At 46.2% G+C, this 15,966-nt stretch overlaps 1 protein-coding gene across 11 annotated transcripts in view; it reads right to left on the bottom strand.

Annotated features, from left to right (window-relative positions):
• LPCAT4 (lysophosphatidylcholine acyltransferase 4) overlaps window positions 1-15,966 on the bottom strand; it is a 1,035,593-nt gene that overhangs the window by 492,178 nt on the left and 527,449 nt on the right. For all 11 annotated transcript variants that reach the window (XM_085651786.1, XM_085651792.1, XM_085651797.1 and 8 more), the window contains exon 4: window positions 70-182. In XM_085651786.1, coding sequence (XP_085507912.1) covers window positions 70-182 — 113 coding nt within the window. The remainder of the gene's footprint in view (window positions 1-69; window positions 183-15,966) is intronic.

Consider the following 15,966-nt stretch of genomic DNA (forward strand, 5'->3'; position numbering starts at 1 on the left):
AAGGTCAGCCATGCAAAGCAATAGCAGACTTTACTGTGCTGAAACCTAAGAGATTCCATGATACTATACCTGGGGCCATCTCCCATTGGACGTAGCTCTCCTTTTCACCTCTTCCACCACTTTCTTCCGTGAAGCTGGGTCGTGCCGCGAGACCAAAATAGACTGGTTAAAGCGGAGCAGGGCTGCAGGAAAGGAAGGAACGAGGGCAACTTTTAATCATTTTGGACAGGCAGATTTATTTTGTCATAGGTTTGAAAATGTATATAAATTTCCAGTCACAGGAACTAATCACCACTACCTGGGCAAAGCCACCACAAAATGTGCTCATATAAGCACATGCTCCAAGCATCTGAGTGTTCAACTACCTTACAATCATCAATCGATGTGCTTCTGTCTTATAAGTAAAAACATTTGGGGACAGGATTAATTATATTGCTCCCTATATAAAGCGTTACTTCTACCAAACAATTTGATAAAACCTTAACATAGTAGTGCATTAAATATGCCAAAACAACCTCCATAACATTCGGAGATGAGCAGGTTTGATATGTACACACAAAAAGAAGGTTCCCTGAATGAGTGTCTGATTCTAAGATGGAAAAAGGTGCACTACGCCAGCTTCTGTGGGGTGTTGGGCATATCAAAAAATTGGAAGGACTGTCCTCACACACCAAAGGCAGTAAGAGGGTGACTGTGATGGATGTGTGGAAAATGTAGTTTCTCAGCCCATGGAACTCGTTTTCAGGGTCAGTACGAGTGTGTCAGTGAGAAAAATTCACAACCTTGTTTGTTCTACTAAAGATTTCTCCTTACTCTGATAACAGAGTGTGACTACAGGGGTCCCTCATTCCCCCCCCTTCCCATGGGACATCCCAAACCCTAACCTGGGGTAAGATTGTGAGCTGGACTCACAGTATCCGTTTTCATGTGCAGCATGTTTGCAGTGACACGTGTGTTCACATCCACATGCATTACAATGTTTATCTGCATGGTACAAGTCTGATTCTTTTTCCTGGTATGAAACCCTTTTTTTGACACTTTGCTAACCTTTTACAGGTTTCAAGTTTTCACAGTAGAGTTTGACAAAGGTCAACCTACCAGGTGGATTTATCTTAGTCTTTAGAGACTAGATAGGAGCCCTTACATCACGTCCTGATGAAAGCCATGGACCCACCTGGCCACCTTGGCAGAAACATGTTGACGATACTGATGGGGATGGGGTACTAAACCCCTATGTCCCCACCCTACCTTTTAATATTAAGCAAACCCCATATAAACAAAGTTACATGTGGAGTCTGCATTCATTTTAAAATCACTCACTTCTTTGCACGGGCCCCCACTGGTTGTAGAAGTGCCTCTCTGTCTCCAGGTGAAGGCCCGCTCTCTATCAAACGCGGTTTTTAGAGAGCAAGGACTGCCGATGATGAAGCATGACACGTGGTGGTGTGTGAGGACAGTCCTTCCAAATTTATGATATGCCCAACACCCCAGAGAAGAAGGCGTAGTACGCCTTTTTTCCATCGTAGAATCCGACACTCATTCAGGGTAGCTTCTTTTTAATAACTGTGCTCAGACTACAAGTAAGAATGTGAGCATATTTTCTTCAACAGTTATGGTTCTTCAGTTATGAACGTCAACGCTTGGCTAAAGTCAGGGGAGAGGGACTGCCCAGACTCCAAAAGGGCCTAACCCTGCAACCATAGTCATTCACTCAAGCCACTTCCAAATGGTTCTCTTTAGTAGATTTTTGTTCTACTTTTTTTCTTTCAGCATAAATTATAACAGCCATTATTTTTCAAAGGCCAATTTTAACATAGTGTTATTTCAAAAGGATTACCTGTCTCGGCATCCTTTTTCTCTCAAGCCTTACAGAAAGACTTGGACAACCTCGCCTTCTGCGGAGCATCTACCTTTGTTTACATAGATGATTTATTAACTGTGTCTGCCTCACTGGATTAAGGCATGGATGATTCACTGCATCTCCTTACTGAACTCAAAAGGGGCATAAAGCTTCGAAAGAAGAATAACAATTCTGTTGATTGCTTGTTTGCTATTTAGGTCACAACATCTCGGCAGGGGGAAGAGACAATTGCAGAGCGGATTGAAGTAGTCTGTGAATTACGAAGGCCCGTTTCCCTCTCTGAGGTACGCAATTTATTGGGAATGGTGTGCTATTGTAGGTAATGGTTCATAGGTGTTACTTTTATGGTTAAGCCTCTCGAAGATTACATAAAGACACACACCCTAGAACGTATGCACTGAACAAGGGAGGCAGTGTAAATCTGAAACAAGCTCTTTCCACTGCCCTTGCATTAGGATTACCAGATAACAGTAAACTGTTCACTTTGCATTGTCATCAAAAAGATGGGTGTGCCTTTGAGATATTGGTGCTGGATCACGGATACCCAGATGAACCTGTTGCTTACTACTCTTCCACTCTTGTTGCAGTTACAGCAGATCGTCTGCCCTGTTTGCAAGCTGGTGCTGCTACTACCCATTTTGTAGAAGGCAACATTGTCCTTATTTCTACTCTCATAGTAGCTGTGCCCCCCTATACACCACTAAAATTCAAAATGTATTCAGGGCCAGAATATTACGGTAAAACATTTTCTTATTATCTGCTCACATTACCTTCGCCATTTGCCTTGTTTTGGAACTGGCCATGCTACCCACAGCCCAAGACGGGAGCCCCATGACTGTTTGGTGGTTACTGTCTATCTGACTAAAACATGTATTGCGCTCTCTGATGCACCAATACCAGACTGTGATCTCGTATACTATTGTGGTAAATAAATAAGTCCATTGAAGCCGAGGTGTAGATGAAGAAGATGGTACTTTATTGAAGATGGTAGTAATCAAGTAAGCGAGAGCCCTGTAGATTTTAATGCGAGCCCCACCAGGAGCAGCTCCCTTGCTGCTCAGCCCATACTCTCAAATGACACTCCCCAGGCATCCCAACACTCTGGGACCTCACCACTCATACCAACATTCTTCAACATGTTAAGAGTCCAACATGGCAAGTCACATCCACACTGGCTGAGCAGCAAGGACCATGAACCAGGAAAGATGCATTGCATTGAAGATAAGATACAACAACTATGTTGAAGGTTCATGTCTCAGAAATGATTGTGGCTCATTGGTAGCAGGTAATACCATATGTACTCAATACTAAGTTGTTGAGAGGAGATGTTTACTTCATGTGTATTCTGCTCAAGTTGCTGAAATATTTGCTCTTACTTGTAAAATCCCTGCCCCAACAACTATTAACAAATTTAGTGACTCAAATGTGCTTTTGGAGGGGCTCATGATTATGACTTTCTCTGGATATACCCGGGTTTCTTCAGTTTGATGTGAAATCCCATCAAGAATGATACTTATGGGAAGGTTTACTTGATGTGCTTATGTTGACTCCTAACATTGCTAAATTCTAATGGAACTCTCTAGGTCTCTTAACCTACTGAAAAACTTATAAACAAGCTACAAGAATTTTCTGAATTGCATAGGAAGCTGAGAGATGCACTGATAAAGAGACCTCAATGAAGTGTGGCAGGAGAGCACCAAAAGGGTGGCTGCCCCAAAATGTCTCATCCAACATATCGCAACATTAGCAATGATGACATAATACCTGTTCAAAGCACACCTTATTTAGGTCTCGTCTAGACAGCACATGCACTGTCTGTCTCTTCAAGACATTCTACCAGGAGGCTTGGAGGGGGCCCATTAGTTACCACTGGTTGGCTTCATTGTCACTCATTTACTTGTTGCTTATTGGATAGCTGCCATAATCTTCCTTCCTCTGTGTGTTTATCCCTCCCCTGGAGCTTGTGTCCTTCCACTGCCCAATTTCTTAGGCGCTACTTTTTTATTTGTGCTCGAGTATTCTACCAAAGTGTGTCTTTTTGTGCCGTATCCCTTGTGTGCTTGCCCCCGTGATCCTCTCGCCTGCCAACGTTTGGCTGTTCGTCAGCTTGTCCCCACCCCCTCCCACCCAGTTGTAGTCAGTTTGCCCCTAGCACCACCCTTCAACGAGCCATTGTCATAACCATGCCCGCCCCTCGTTCCACTCTTCTTTGTCAGCTTGCCACCTTCTGTTGTCAGCTTTCCTGCAGCCCTTGCCAAAAAACCTCTGTTGTCATCAGCTTGAACCTAGCACCTCCCTATGTGCTGCTTTCCAACTCACCCCTCTGTGCTTTCTTCAGCTTCCCCTCCTGCAATAAACAAAACAAGTGCTATGATGCAGCTAGCTCTGGTCGCATCATAGTGCTTTCCCCCACCCTCAATCGGTATTGACCCCCCACCACCACACCCTCCATCCATGTTGCTTCCTGCCCCGCCAAATTATTTCAACCATGCTTCAAAGCAGCTGGGCTATACAACACAACAAAAAAACATTGACATAGACAATATCTCTCTTGAATGCTAAATCTATTGGTTTTCCTAATAACCATTTTCCCTCCTGCAATCTTGGTGACAATTTCCAAGCCCACAACATTAAAAAAGTGATCAAAGACATCCCTGCTGCCCCTCCACCACCACAGAGACCCTTCGTCCACTTAAAGATGGACTTCACCCAACTGCCTAATGCGGTTTATTTTCGTAAGTTTGGAGACAGTCTGTTTCAGGTTTGACTGAGGCATATCCTTGTTTTTCAGACACTTCATATCTAGGTTCAGGGTCACTTTTTGACAATCTAGTGACCAGGGTTCCCACTTTATTTGCTTTGTAGTGCAGGAACCACGCAAGTCAGTAGGAATTTAATACTTCCATTGTTCATGCCACCCAGAGTTCTCGGGGAAGGTTTAGCACTTTAGGTGTATCCGGAGAAGCAAATTAGTGAAATAATGCTCTCCAACTGGAGAAAAGTGGCCCAGTGCCCCACCCCTGGAACTCGGGTCCATTTGAGCTATGCCTACCCAGAAAAAGAAACCCAATCTTCAAAATCATTAAGGGAATGTCGTCCCAGGCTACATACACTTAAATGATGATTTAGTTCTTCACTATAGCTAACAACTTATTTGCTGTTGCTACAGCTTCCGTTCCCATGTCTGAGGTGTCTTACCAGTCTGCCCAACAGAGACCTGTCACTATCTGCAGTTAGGAGACTGATTTATGTGCGAGGTCATCAAGAGAAATCTGCCCTCCAAACATGCTGGTGTGGCCAATACCAAGCCCTGCTCACCACAAACACCAAGCAATCACAAATAATAGAAAATAACTTTCTAAGGACGCTATTAAAGCTTGGCCCCGGAACACTGTTAGCCCCTTTGTTTATGAAAACAAATGTCAGGCATATATAACTGATATAACTGCACTGTGCCTAGTGAATTCACAACATTTGAATGGAAACCAATACGGGGAGGTATTTTTAAGAACCTTAACTGATGTATCCTTGTATGATAAGACTTCTAGCAATTTATGAGCACCACATGTCTAAAGAAACTTACCGGAACAGAGTTTTAATAACCTATGGAATGACCCTGCAACAATCCGACCTTATACAGCTACACACGTCAAAGAAGCCTATTGGTCCCATAAGCATAAGATGACGACCAAGATTCCAGAGACATCACAGCTGACTGCTAGCTATAGCCATGTTCTATGGACTAGAGCCGTGGTTCTTAACCTTTCCGACTTCTGTGGAACCCCATTTAAACAATACTGAACCAGAGGACTCCTATTGAATCATAAATGGAATCTGAGGACCCTCACTGAGTTATTACTGGAAGCCAGGGATCACTGACAAACATTATCCATAATTCAAACTGCAAAACAATACAAAAAATACCGATACAAACATTTATCAAACAAATACATGAATGACAAAATATTTTATTTAATTCATAAACTATTGAAAAAACAAAATCTGAATTTTAATTGGTAGTTTGGAAATTTTCTACATTTAATGTAGGTCACTCATCATCCATACTATATTCTGTTTGATGCACTACCCCCACAAATCAATGTGAGGCACAAAATCAATTTTTAGCCTCCAATTTCAAATCCCTTCATATTTACAGAAAATGTGATAGTGTTCAACTTAAACGTTTACTTCTTTAATTACATACACTTTAATCTGATCATATTATTCAATTTTCTAAGCAGTGGCAAACCCACTGAGGATGTTTTGCGGACATAGAGGGGTCCCAGGACCACAGGTTAAAAAGTAGGCACATCTTTCCCTTTCAAACAATTTAGCCCCATAAGTGATCTATGGCTTGAACTTTGCAATAATGACCTTAAGATGATGATGTGTCGAGGTTCTGCACGCCTTTTTATGTTATGTTTTGAATGCAAACAAAAGTTTGTTCACTGTTGCTTTTCTGGATGCTAGTTGAGCTTTGAATGTTAAGTGGCAATCCAAACAGATGCCGAGGTCCTTGTAAGATTTTGCCTGTTCTAATGCTTTGCTGTTTGCCCACCAAGTAAGGATTATATTACTTACCCTGTAAGCATCTGTTTTTGGCATGTAGCACGGTAGATTCCCATGCTTTGCACACTCCTGCCATCTAGTGTTAGGTTCGGATGTTTCGCAAGTTGTTTTTCTTCGAAGAAGTCTTTTCCAGTCAACAGGCAAAGTGACTCCTCCTTTCGGAGATAATGTGCATGGGCATCGACTCCATTATTAGATTGTTTTCCCGCAAGAGGGTGAGAATGGAGTGAATGAGTGTAGAATAGAGATGTCCATGCGTATGCCAGCTGAATAATCAGAACTGCAACAGCCATAGGTGTCCGGGGAGGAGGGAGGGCGCATGTGAATCTACAGCTCTACATGCCAAGATCAGATGCTTACAGGGTAAGTAACAATCCGTTCGAGGCATGTGTGCTGTAGATACATATGCTTTTCATAGACTGTATAGCAGTACTTCTCCCAAAGCGGTGGCTAACCAATTGGTGTTGCAGTTGTTTGAAAACATGTTTTTAGCACTGCTTGTCCTACATTAGCTTGCTGACGTGCTAATATATCCACATAATAATGTTTGGTAAATGTGTGTGGCGTGGACAATGTAGCTGCCTCACATATCTCAGCTATGTGAATGTTACCTAAAAAGGCCATAGATGCTCCTATTTTGCAGGTAGATTGTGCTCTAGGAGGCACAGTTAATGTTCTTTTAGCTTTAACATAGCAAGTTTGAATACACTTGACAATCCACCATGAAATAACAGATTTAGAGATAGGTTTCCCTTTATGAGGTGGAGTAAAGGCAACAAAAAGTTGCTTTGTTTTGCGAAAATGTTTTGTCCTATCAATGCAGTATAATATTTTGACATCAAGTGTGTAGAGAGATGTTTCTGCTACAGAATCAGGTTGAGGGAAGAACACAGGTAACTCAACTGATTGGTTAATGTGAAAAGCAGAGAATACTTTTGGAAAAAATTTGGATTTGTACGAAGAACTATCCTATCTTTATGAAGTTGAAAGAAGGGTTCTTCTAAGGTTAATGCCTGTAACTCACCAACTCGTCTTAACGAAGTGATAGCAACTAAGAAGGCAACCTTCCATGAAAGAAATTGGAATGAACAATTGAGTAATGGCTCAAAAGGTGGGCCCATAATCCGTGTAAGAACAATGTTGAGGTTCCAGACAGGTGCAGGTGGTACCTTGGGAGGTATTATTCTTTTAAGGCCTTCTATAAAGGCTTTGATTACTGGAACATTGAATAAAGATAACTGGTGCCTGTTTTGAAGATGTGTAGGTTAAACCTGCTCTCTGTATAGATGCATCTAGCGGATCCAATGAGTTATTGTCAGAACCCCACAAGTCTTACCTCGTGTGCTTGTGGAGCTATCTCAAAGGGACGACGTGAACAACCTCCACCATCCCCCTCCTCACCCTATCAAAGGTGTGTATACTGACCAAGGCGAGGATGGGACCAGACGAAGAAGAACAAATGTTACTTACCTGTAAACTGTGGTTCTCCAGTATTGGTGTCTTTCATAGATTCACATGCTTGAATATTCCCCGTCGTCGAAGTGGGAGTCCCACGGTATATATAAAAAGCAATAAGTATCATGTATATATACATATACACATACCTAACCACATAAGAGTATATACATACCCAAATAAACATATATATATAGTTCAAATAACATATCAAGTTAAAAATACCATAGGATAGCATTGAGACATAGGAAAGCATTGAGAAAAAGAATCACTTTGCTAACATATCACTGTCACTTTATAGTCCAAACTCCAGCCAATCAGGCGCTAGCACCCTCTAGAACCTTCTCCTCAGAGGCTCAGGCCCTCAGATTTTCGAGCACGAGAGTGACCATAGAGCCGAAAGAGGAGAAGAGAGCCTCTGAGGGGAGGAGGGTGGGTCGCATGTGAATCTATGAAAGACACCAATACTGGAGAACCACAGTTTACAGGTAAGTAACATTTGTTCTTCTCCAGTATTTGGGGTGTCTTTCATAGATTCACATGCTTGAATAGAATAGTAAGCAGTAAACAGTATTCGGCTGACCAAGCCGTATTGATATTGCATGTAATACAAACAATGTATTTAAAGCGCAATAATAATAATAATACCCCAGGAGGAGGGAAGTAGCAGAGGCTCACCTTATTTAAACAGATTTCGTAGAACTGCCTGTCCCACAGCCGTGTCTGCTTCGTTAATGGATTCCAGACAGTAGTGCTTCGTAAACGTGTGCCTGCTGGACCACGTAGCTGCCCGGCATATTTGATGGATGGGCACACCAGCGAACAGGGCAGTGGAAGATGACATAGCCCTCGTTGAATGGGCTCTCACTCCCGAAGACAGAGGCTTACCAGCCTTTTGATGGCAAAAAGAGATTGCTGATGAAACCCAACGGGCAATAGTAGGTTTGGTGACAGATTGTCCTTTGCAAGCATGCCCGTAGGCCACAAACAGCTGGTCAGATTTGCGAAAGGACTGAGTCCTGCTAATGTAGAATTTTAGACATCTCTTCAAGTCCAGAGAGTGTAAGCTTTGCTCCGCCGGGGTTTGTGGATGCGGGAAAAAAGTCTTTAAGAGCACTGGTTCGTTAAGATGGAAATCGGATGGCACTTTAGGTATAAAAACCGGATTAGTGCGGAGGATGACACAATCCGATCTGAATTGAAGGAACGGTGGCTTTATAGTAAAGGCGTGAATGTCACTGACTCTGCGGGAAGAGGTCAGAGCAAGGAGGAGGGCCACCTTCCAAGTTAGAAATTTGACATCCGCAGAGTGGATGGGTTCGAAGGGCGCCTTCATGAGTTGAGCCAGCACGATGTTCAGGCGCCACGTGGGTGGAGGACGCCGAATGGGCGGGAACATGCGGAAGAGACCCTTGAAAAATTGTTGCATGACTCTGGATGAATAGAGAGAGGACGATCCGTCTTGTCGGAAGCGAGATATTGCCGCTAGAAAAACCTTTAAGGTAGAGTGCGATAATCCAGACTGCGCTAGTTGTAGGAAGAACGGCAGAATGTGTTCTGGGGGAGCGTGCACAGGATGAATGTGGGCGGAAGCACACCAAAGACAAAATCGCTTCCATTTGAGTTTATACGTTTTCACTGTGGATGGAGCTCTTGCCTTCGCTAACACCTCCCTGCAGGCTGGAGGAATGTTCAAATGAGCAAATTCAAGGTGCTCAGGTTCCAAGCCGACAAGCTGAGAGATCTGGGATTCGGATGGCATATCCGACCATCGTTCATTGTCAAGAGATCCGGCTTCAGGTGGAGAAGGATGGGCTCGCTTTGGGATAGGAGAAGCAACTCCGAAAACCATGCTTGCCGAGGCCAGCGTGGAGCTATTAGAAGAACATGGCACGGTTGTTGTCTCATCTTCCGCAGCACTCGCGGGATCAACGGAATCGGCGGAAAAGCGTACGCAAATATCCCGTACCAATTGATCGAAAGGGCATTTCCGCACGACCCTTGGTGGGGAAACCAGCTTGCGTAGGTCTGGCATTTTGCATTCTGCGGGGTTGCGAAGAGGTCGATTGTCGGGTGACCCCAAAGGTTGAAGACAAATTCCAGCGTCGGTTGATGTAACTCCCACTCGTGGGTTGATGATGCTGACCGACTGAGTGCATCCGCCAGAGTATTGGAAATGCCGGGCAGATGAATTGCTTGTAACGTCATCTGATGGAGTATGGCCCAACTCCAAATCCTCTGCGCCAGACGGGAGAGCAGGGGAGATCTTGTCCCGCCCTGTTTGTTCAGGTAGTGCATGCACGTGGTGTTGTCCGTCTGAATGAGGACTGACCTCCCTTGGAATTGTAGGCGGAAGGATTTCAACGCCAAGAAAATGGCCATCAGTTCCAGTCTGTTGATGTGCCAGCAACGTTGAGCCGCTGTCCATAGGCCCTTGACGGATAGATCTTGAAAGTGTGCGCCCCAACCCTCCATGGATGCGTCCGTGGTAAGGACGAGATCTGGGGTTGACGACAGAAAGGATGTTCCTGCTGCGATGTTGGCAGGACGAGTCCACCAATGCAGCGCTTGAGCCATGCGGGGCGACACCACGACCTGATCGTTGAAGGAGCCTGAAACCTGGCGCCACTGGTTGTCTAACTCCTCTTGGATGATGCGACTTTTTAGTCTGCAGAGAGGGATCAAAGCGATGCATGAGGACGCCATTCCCAGAAAGGATTTTAATATGCGGACTGAAACTGACTGCTTTGCTGCGATGGAGCTCGCAAGCTGTAGAATCCGTTCTTGACGCTCTGCTGAAGCGAAGGCCATGGCTGTGCTCGTATTGATACAAGCGCCGAGAAAAGTCTTGCACGTAGTCGGTGCGAGTTGAGATTTCTGTACATTGACCGACAACCCCAGGGACTGGAACAGATCGAGACAGCGCTGGGTATCGAGGGCCGCCTGGTGGGAGGATTGAGCTTTGATGAGGCAATCGTCCAGGTAGGGGTATATCTGAATACCCTCTTGTCGTAAGTGAGCCACCACCGGGGCCAGGAATTTTGTAAAGACCCGCGGGGCTGAGCAGAGTCCGAAGGGTAGGACTTTGAATTGGTAGTCCCTGTGGCCCACTCGAAACCGCAGGTATTTCCTGTGACGTGGCAGAATGGGCACATGGAAATATGCGTCCTGCAGATCGATCGTTGTCATGTAGTCCTGTTGAGCAAAGAATTGGAGGATGTCCTTCAATGTGAGCATCCGAAAGGACTGAGTCTTGAGAAATTTGTTGAGCAATCTGAGATCGAGGATGGGACGCCATTCCCCTGATTTCTTTAGTATGAGGAAAAAACGGGAATAGAATCCCAACCCTCTCTGATATTTCGGAACCACTTCGATGGCACCCTTGTTCAACATTATTTGGATTTGTTTGAAAAGCTCTCTTAGATGGGCGGGTGGTGGCCCGGATGGAGGTGTGCGTGGAGGAACCTTCACAAACTCTAGGGCGTGGCCCCTTGAAATAATATCCAGGACCCAGCGGTCCGAAGTGATTAATGACCAGGTTGAAAAGAACTGGGAGATTTTTCCTCCAACAAGAACTTGAGGACAACTGGGAAAAGGAAGTTCTTTCCGTACAGAGTCACTGCTTCTTGGTTGAATTTCCTCTATAATTCGACTTTCCTCTGTATGACTTGTTAGTTTGCTGTCTGTAGGACTGCTGCGGTTGTGAATAGTACCGCTGTTGCCCTTGATTGTACGAGCGGTATTGGGACGAGGAGCCACGAAAGGATGATGATGAGGAGGTGCCGCGGCCGCGCGCACCTCGAAAGGGCTGCTTCTTAAACTGTAGAGTGCCGAGGGAACGAGCCGTATCCGTATCCTTTTTAATGGTCTGCAAGGCATCTTCTACATGCTGGCCGAATAATGACTCCCCGTCATATGGCATGTCCAAAATCTTAGCCTGGACCTCTTGCCGAAAAGAGGTTGATCGAAGCCAGCCCTGTCTTCTTAGGACGGCTGCTCCCGCCAATTGGCGAAAACCGGTGGATGCGATGTCAACAGAGCAGTCAATGATCTCGGATGACGCCCTCTCTCCCTCTTGTAGGATCTTCTGAGCTTCCGCTCTTGAATCCTCCGGTATAAGCTTGACCAATGCAGCCATGTCCGACCACATCTGTCTATCATAACGGCCGAGGATAGCCAAGGAATTTGCAGCTCGTACCGTTGTTGACGCCATGGTTGAAAACTTCTTGCCTATGGCATCCAGGCGGCGGCCGTCGCGGTCCGGAGGCGCCGACATTGGAGATGATGGGTTCTTGGAGCGGCGCTGTGCCGCTTGTGTGATCACTGAGTCCGGCTTAGGTTGAGACACCAAGCAGGCTGGGGAAGAATCCGGAGCTTTATATTTTTTCTCCAGGCGTGGGAGCACCGCCGGGATAGAATTAGGTGTCTTCATTAATTTTAAGCCTTCATCCATATGAAGTCTATGATTGGCACCGCTCGTACTTGTTTCTGAGGCTGGGATTTGAAGTCATATAAGAAACAGTCCTCTTCCCTAACCACCATGGGAAGGTGAAAGCGTTGTGCTGCTCTCTCCATCAGCTGATGGAACCCTGTTATGTCGACAGGTGGCGAGTTGACTGGTGACCTTGGCGGTGATGCGGGCGAATTGATTTGGTAATCATCCCAGTCCGCCATAGAATCGTCCTCTGGGAGTTCGCCCTCTTCCGTATCCGGATTGTCCATATTATCATCTTCTGCATTGGAAGGCAGTGCAGGTGTTGTGGGCATGGGTATTGTTGGCAAGATAGGATGAGGTGGAACCTCAGATGGCGCATCACGTGGAGTATTTTGAGGGGACGCTGGAAAACGACGATTATAGTCTTCCAACATATATTGAAGGTTGGAAACAAGCTGCACAGGAAGCTGCATCATAGGAACCGGAGCAGAGGGATCTTGTTCTTCTTCCTGTTCATAATAATCATCCTCCTCAGACTCTTGGCACTTTATATGGAGCTCCGAAGGACTATGAGCATCCCGAAAAAGAGACTGATCGCCCTCATCCGAATCGTCCTCATCCCCTGAGGGAAATAGTTGACGAGGTGGCCGTGGTCCAGGTGGTAACATAACTGGGTCTATCATGGCCTTACGACGTACCATCAAGCAGCTGTCCTCAGACCCCGTTGCTGGGGTTGACATTGGCACCAATGGCATTGTCACAAAATTTGACTCTACCGTCGTCGAGGCGACCGTCGACGAAGCAATCGCCGACGGAACTACCGTCGACGGGACTGTCGTCGCCGGGGTGACTGCCGTCGACGGGGTGACTTTCGTCGACGGTGTGGCTGTCGTCGACGAGGATTTCGTCGACGAGGATTTCGTCGACGGGGCTGTCGTCGACGGGGCTGTCGTCGACGGGGCTGTCGTCGACGGGGCTGTCGTCGACGGGGCTGTCGTCGACGAGGAAGATTTCCTCTTCTTCTTCTTATCCGTCGTCGACGGAGTTGTAGACGTCGACGGAAGCGCCAGCTTCCCAGTCGTCGACGAAGAAGTGAGTGGTATCGTCGACGAGACGGTTCTAAGAGACACACATACCACCGTCGACGGAGAAGACGTCGACGAAGTCATTGTCGTCGACGAAGGATATCTGCTCGATACCGTCGTCACCGTCGTCGACGAGGCTGATGAAGTAGCCGATCTCGTCGACGGAGGGGCCGTCGACGGGCCCGTCGACGGTTTTGAAAGTTTCTGACTGGAAACATGTGCTGACGGAGTCAAAGACGCCTGAGAGCTACGTCTCGGGGGCGCAGACGTGGAGACAGAGACTTTGCCTGTAGACACTTCCTCAAGGTGAAGTCTCTTCTTTTTCAGAAAAGGGGATGGCAAGTCCTGGACACTTCCACGCTTTGAGGAGACTCCTGTTTTGACAGAGGCTACACTTTCCACCTCAGAAAGGGGGTTGTCTGTGTCCTTTAGTTTTTGAAGCCATATCAAAAGGCGACCTTCTCTATCTTTCAATGTTTTTTGAGAGAAAGTTCTGCAGATCTTACAGTTGGCCACCTTATGATCAGGATACAGACAATAAATACATTTCTCATGGGGATCCTCAGAGAAAAGTCTTGACTTTCCGCAAGATGAACAAGGACGGAAAAGAGATTTCTTACTTGCAGACATGATGAGAGATAAAAAACCTCAAACCAGATGAAGAACTGAGCAGAGCTCAGGGAGACTCCCTTCACACGACGTGCGGTAGAAAATCTGAGGGCCTGAGCCTCTGAGGAGAAGGTTCTAGAGGGTGCTAGCGCCTGATTGGCTGGAGTTTGGACTATAAAGTGACAGTGATATGTTAGCAAAGTGATTCTTTTTCTCAATGCTTTCCTATGTCTCAATGCTATCCTATGGTATTTTTAACTTGATATGTTATTTGAACTATATATATATGTTTATTTGGGTATGTATATACTCTTATGTGGTTAGGTATGTGTATATGTATATATACATGATACTTATTGCTTTTTATATATACCGTGGGACTCCCACTTCGACGACGGGGAATATTCAAGCATGTGAATCTATGAAAGACACCCCAAATACTGGAGAAGTCCTAATGGCGTTGGGAGGAGATGCCGTCTGTGAAGACCTGGTAAGGAGTCTCCCTGAGGCTGAGGGAACTCTCCTGGGCAGATGGGATAGGAGACTAACCAAATTATTAGTGCATCTGCCCGCCCTTCTCCCCGGTTATGCACATACGTCAATCACACCAACACTAGGGATGTTGTTTATAAGGGCATATAGTCACCTGGAAACGAAAGGCTGAGCAAGGATAGGAAGTCATCAAGGTGGAAGGGGTAGGACGAACAGGGAGGCAGGCAAGCACGCTCCGGTTCCTGATGCACCAGAAGAGGAAAACACCAGCGCCCCAGCGCTAGCGCAAGGAGAGTGGAATACAGCCACGCTCTCCTGCGTGGTAGGTAGGCAGCAATGCCAGCACGCTTCTCCTGTGCTTTGACAGAGAAAAAGAAAAACAACAAGCGCTCCTGCGCAGTAGTGAAACCAAAGAAAACCGCAACCACGCGTTCCAGTGAGTGTCGTGAAAAAGGGGAGAGCAACAAGGCGCTCCTGCACCGTAGAGGACAATGTAACCGCGACCAGGCGTTTCCAGAGCGTGTCGCGAGGGTGACAGTAACAAGGCGCTCCTGCGCTGTGAGGAAAAACAAAGCAACCGCGCGTTTTCAGAGCGTGTCGCGAGGGTGACAGTAACATGAGGAAAAACAAAGCGACCGCGACCACGCGTTTTCAGAGCGTGTCGCGAGGGTGAAAGTAACAAGGCACTCCTGCGCTGTGAGGAAAAACAAAGCAACCGCGACCACGCGTTCCCAGAGCGTGTCGCGGGGGGGATAACCAACAATGCGCAATTTGCCAGTAAGGAGGACGCTTCAGTGCGTCAGCTAAGGGGAGAGACTCAGGGAAGCAAGTCAGTCTGAGTCCGGAAGTTCCTTTGGTGAAGCAGCGAGCGGCAGGTATCCGGGCAAGAGTCTGTACTTGAAGCGCCGATGGGTTGAGCACCGCGGGCATTATGAGGTCTCACCCAGTAGTGCTTCTCACCTGACTTGGTGCACTTCCTGGCTGGAAGGCTAGACCGCTAACCGGTCCTGCAGTAACACACGCCAAATGCGGACCTGAAACCAACACGCTTACCAGTTAACCCTTCCTGGAGCGGAACCATGACAGTTATTATCGCAATACATGACAAATCTTTTCCATTTTGCTGCATAATATTCTCTAGTGGTAGGTTTCCCTTGCTTCTTTAAGAATTGTCATACAATCTGGTGGTAGGTTTAAATAACCAAACTCTAGGACTTCAGGAGCCAAATCGCTAGATTTAGGTCCTTGGGATTTGGATGTCTGATTTCTTCATGGTTCTGTGTGAGAAGGTTTGACGTTATGTGAAGCTTCTGCTGTGGAACCAGTGATAGTTCCAATAGTGTAGTGAACCATGGCTCACAAGCCTATGTGTGAGCTACCAGAATTACCACATTGGTCAAACCATCACTTTGCCCACCTTATTTTCCCGCCTCCGCATCCTTCCAAGGAGGAAGAGAGGC

The sequence above is a fragment of the Triturus cristatus genome, chromosome 1_1 (assembly GCF_964204655.1).
Source record: "Triturus cristatus chromosome 1_1, aTriCri1.1, whole genome shotgun sequence".
Lineage (NCBI taxonomy): Eukaryota > Metazoa > Chordata > Amphibia > Caudata > Salamandridae > Triturus > Triturus cristatus.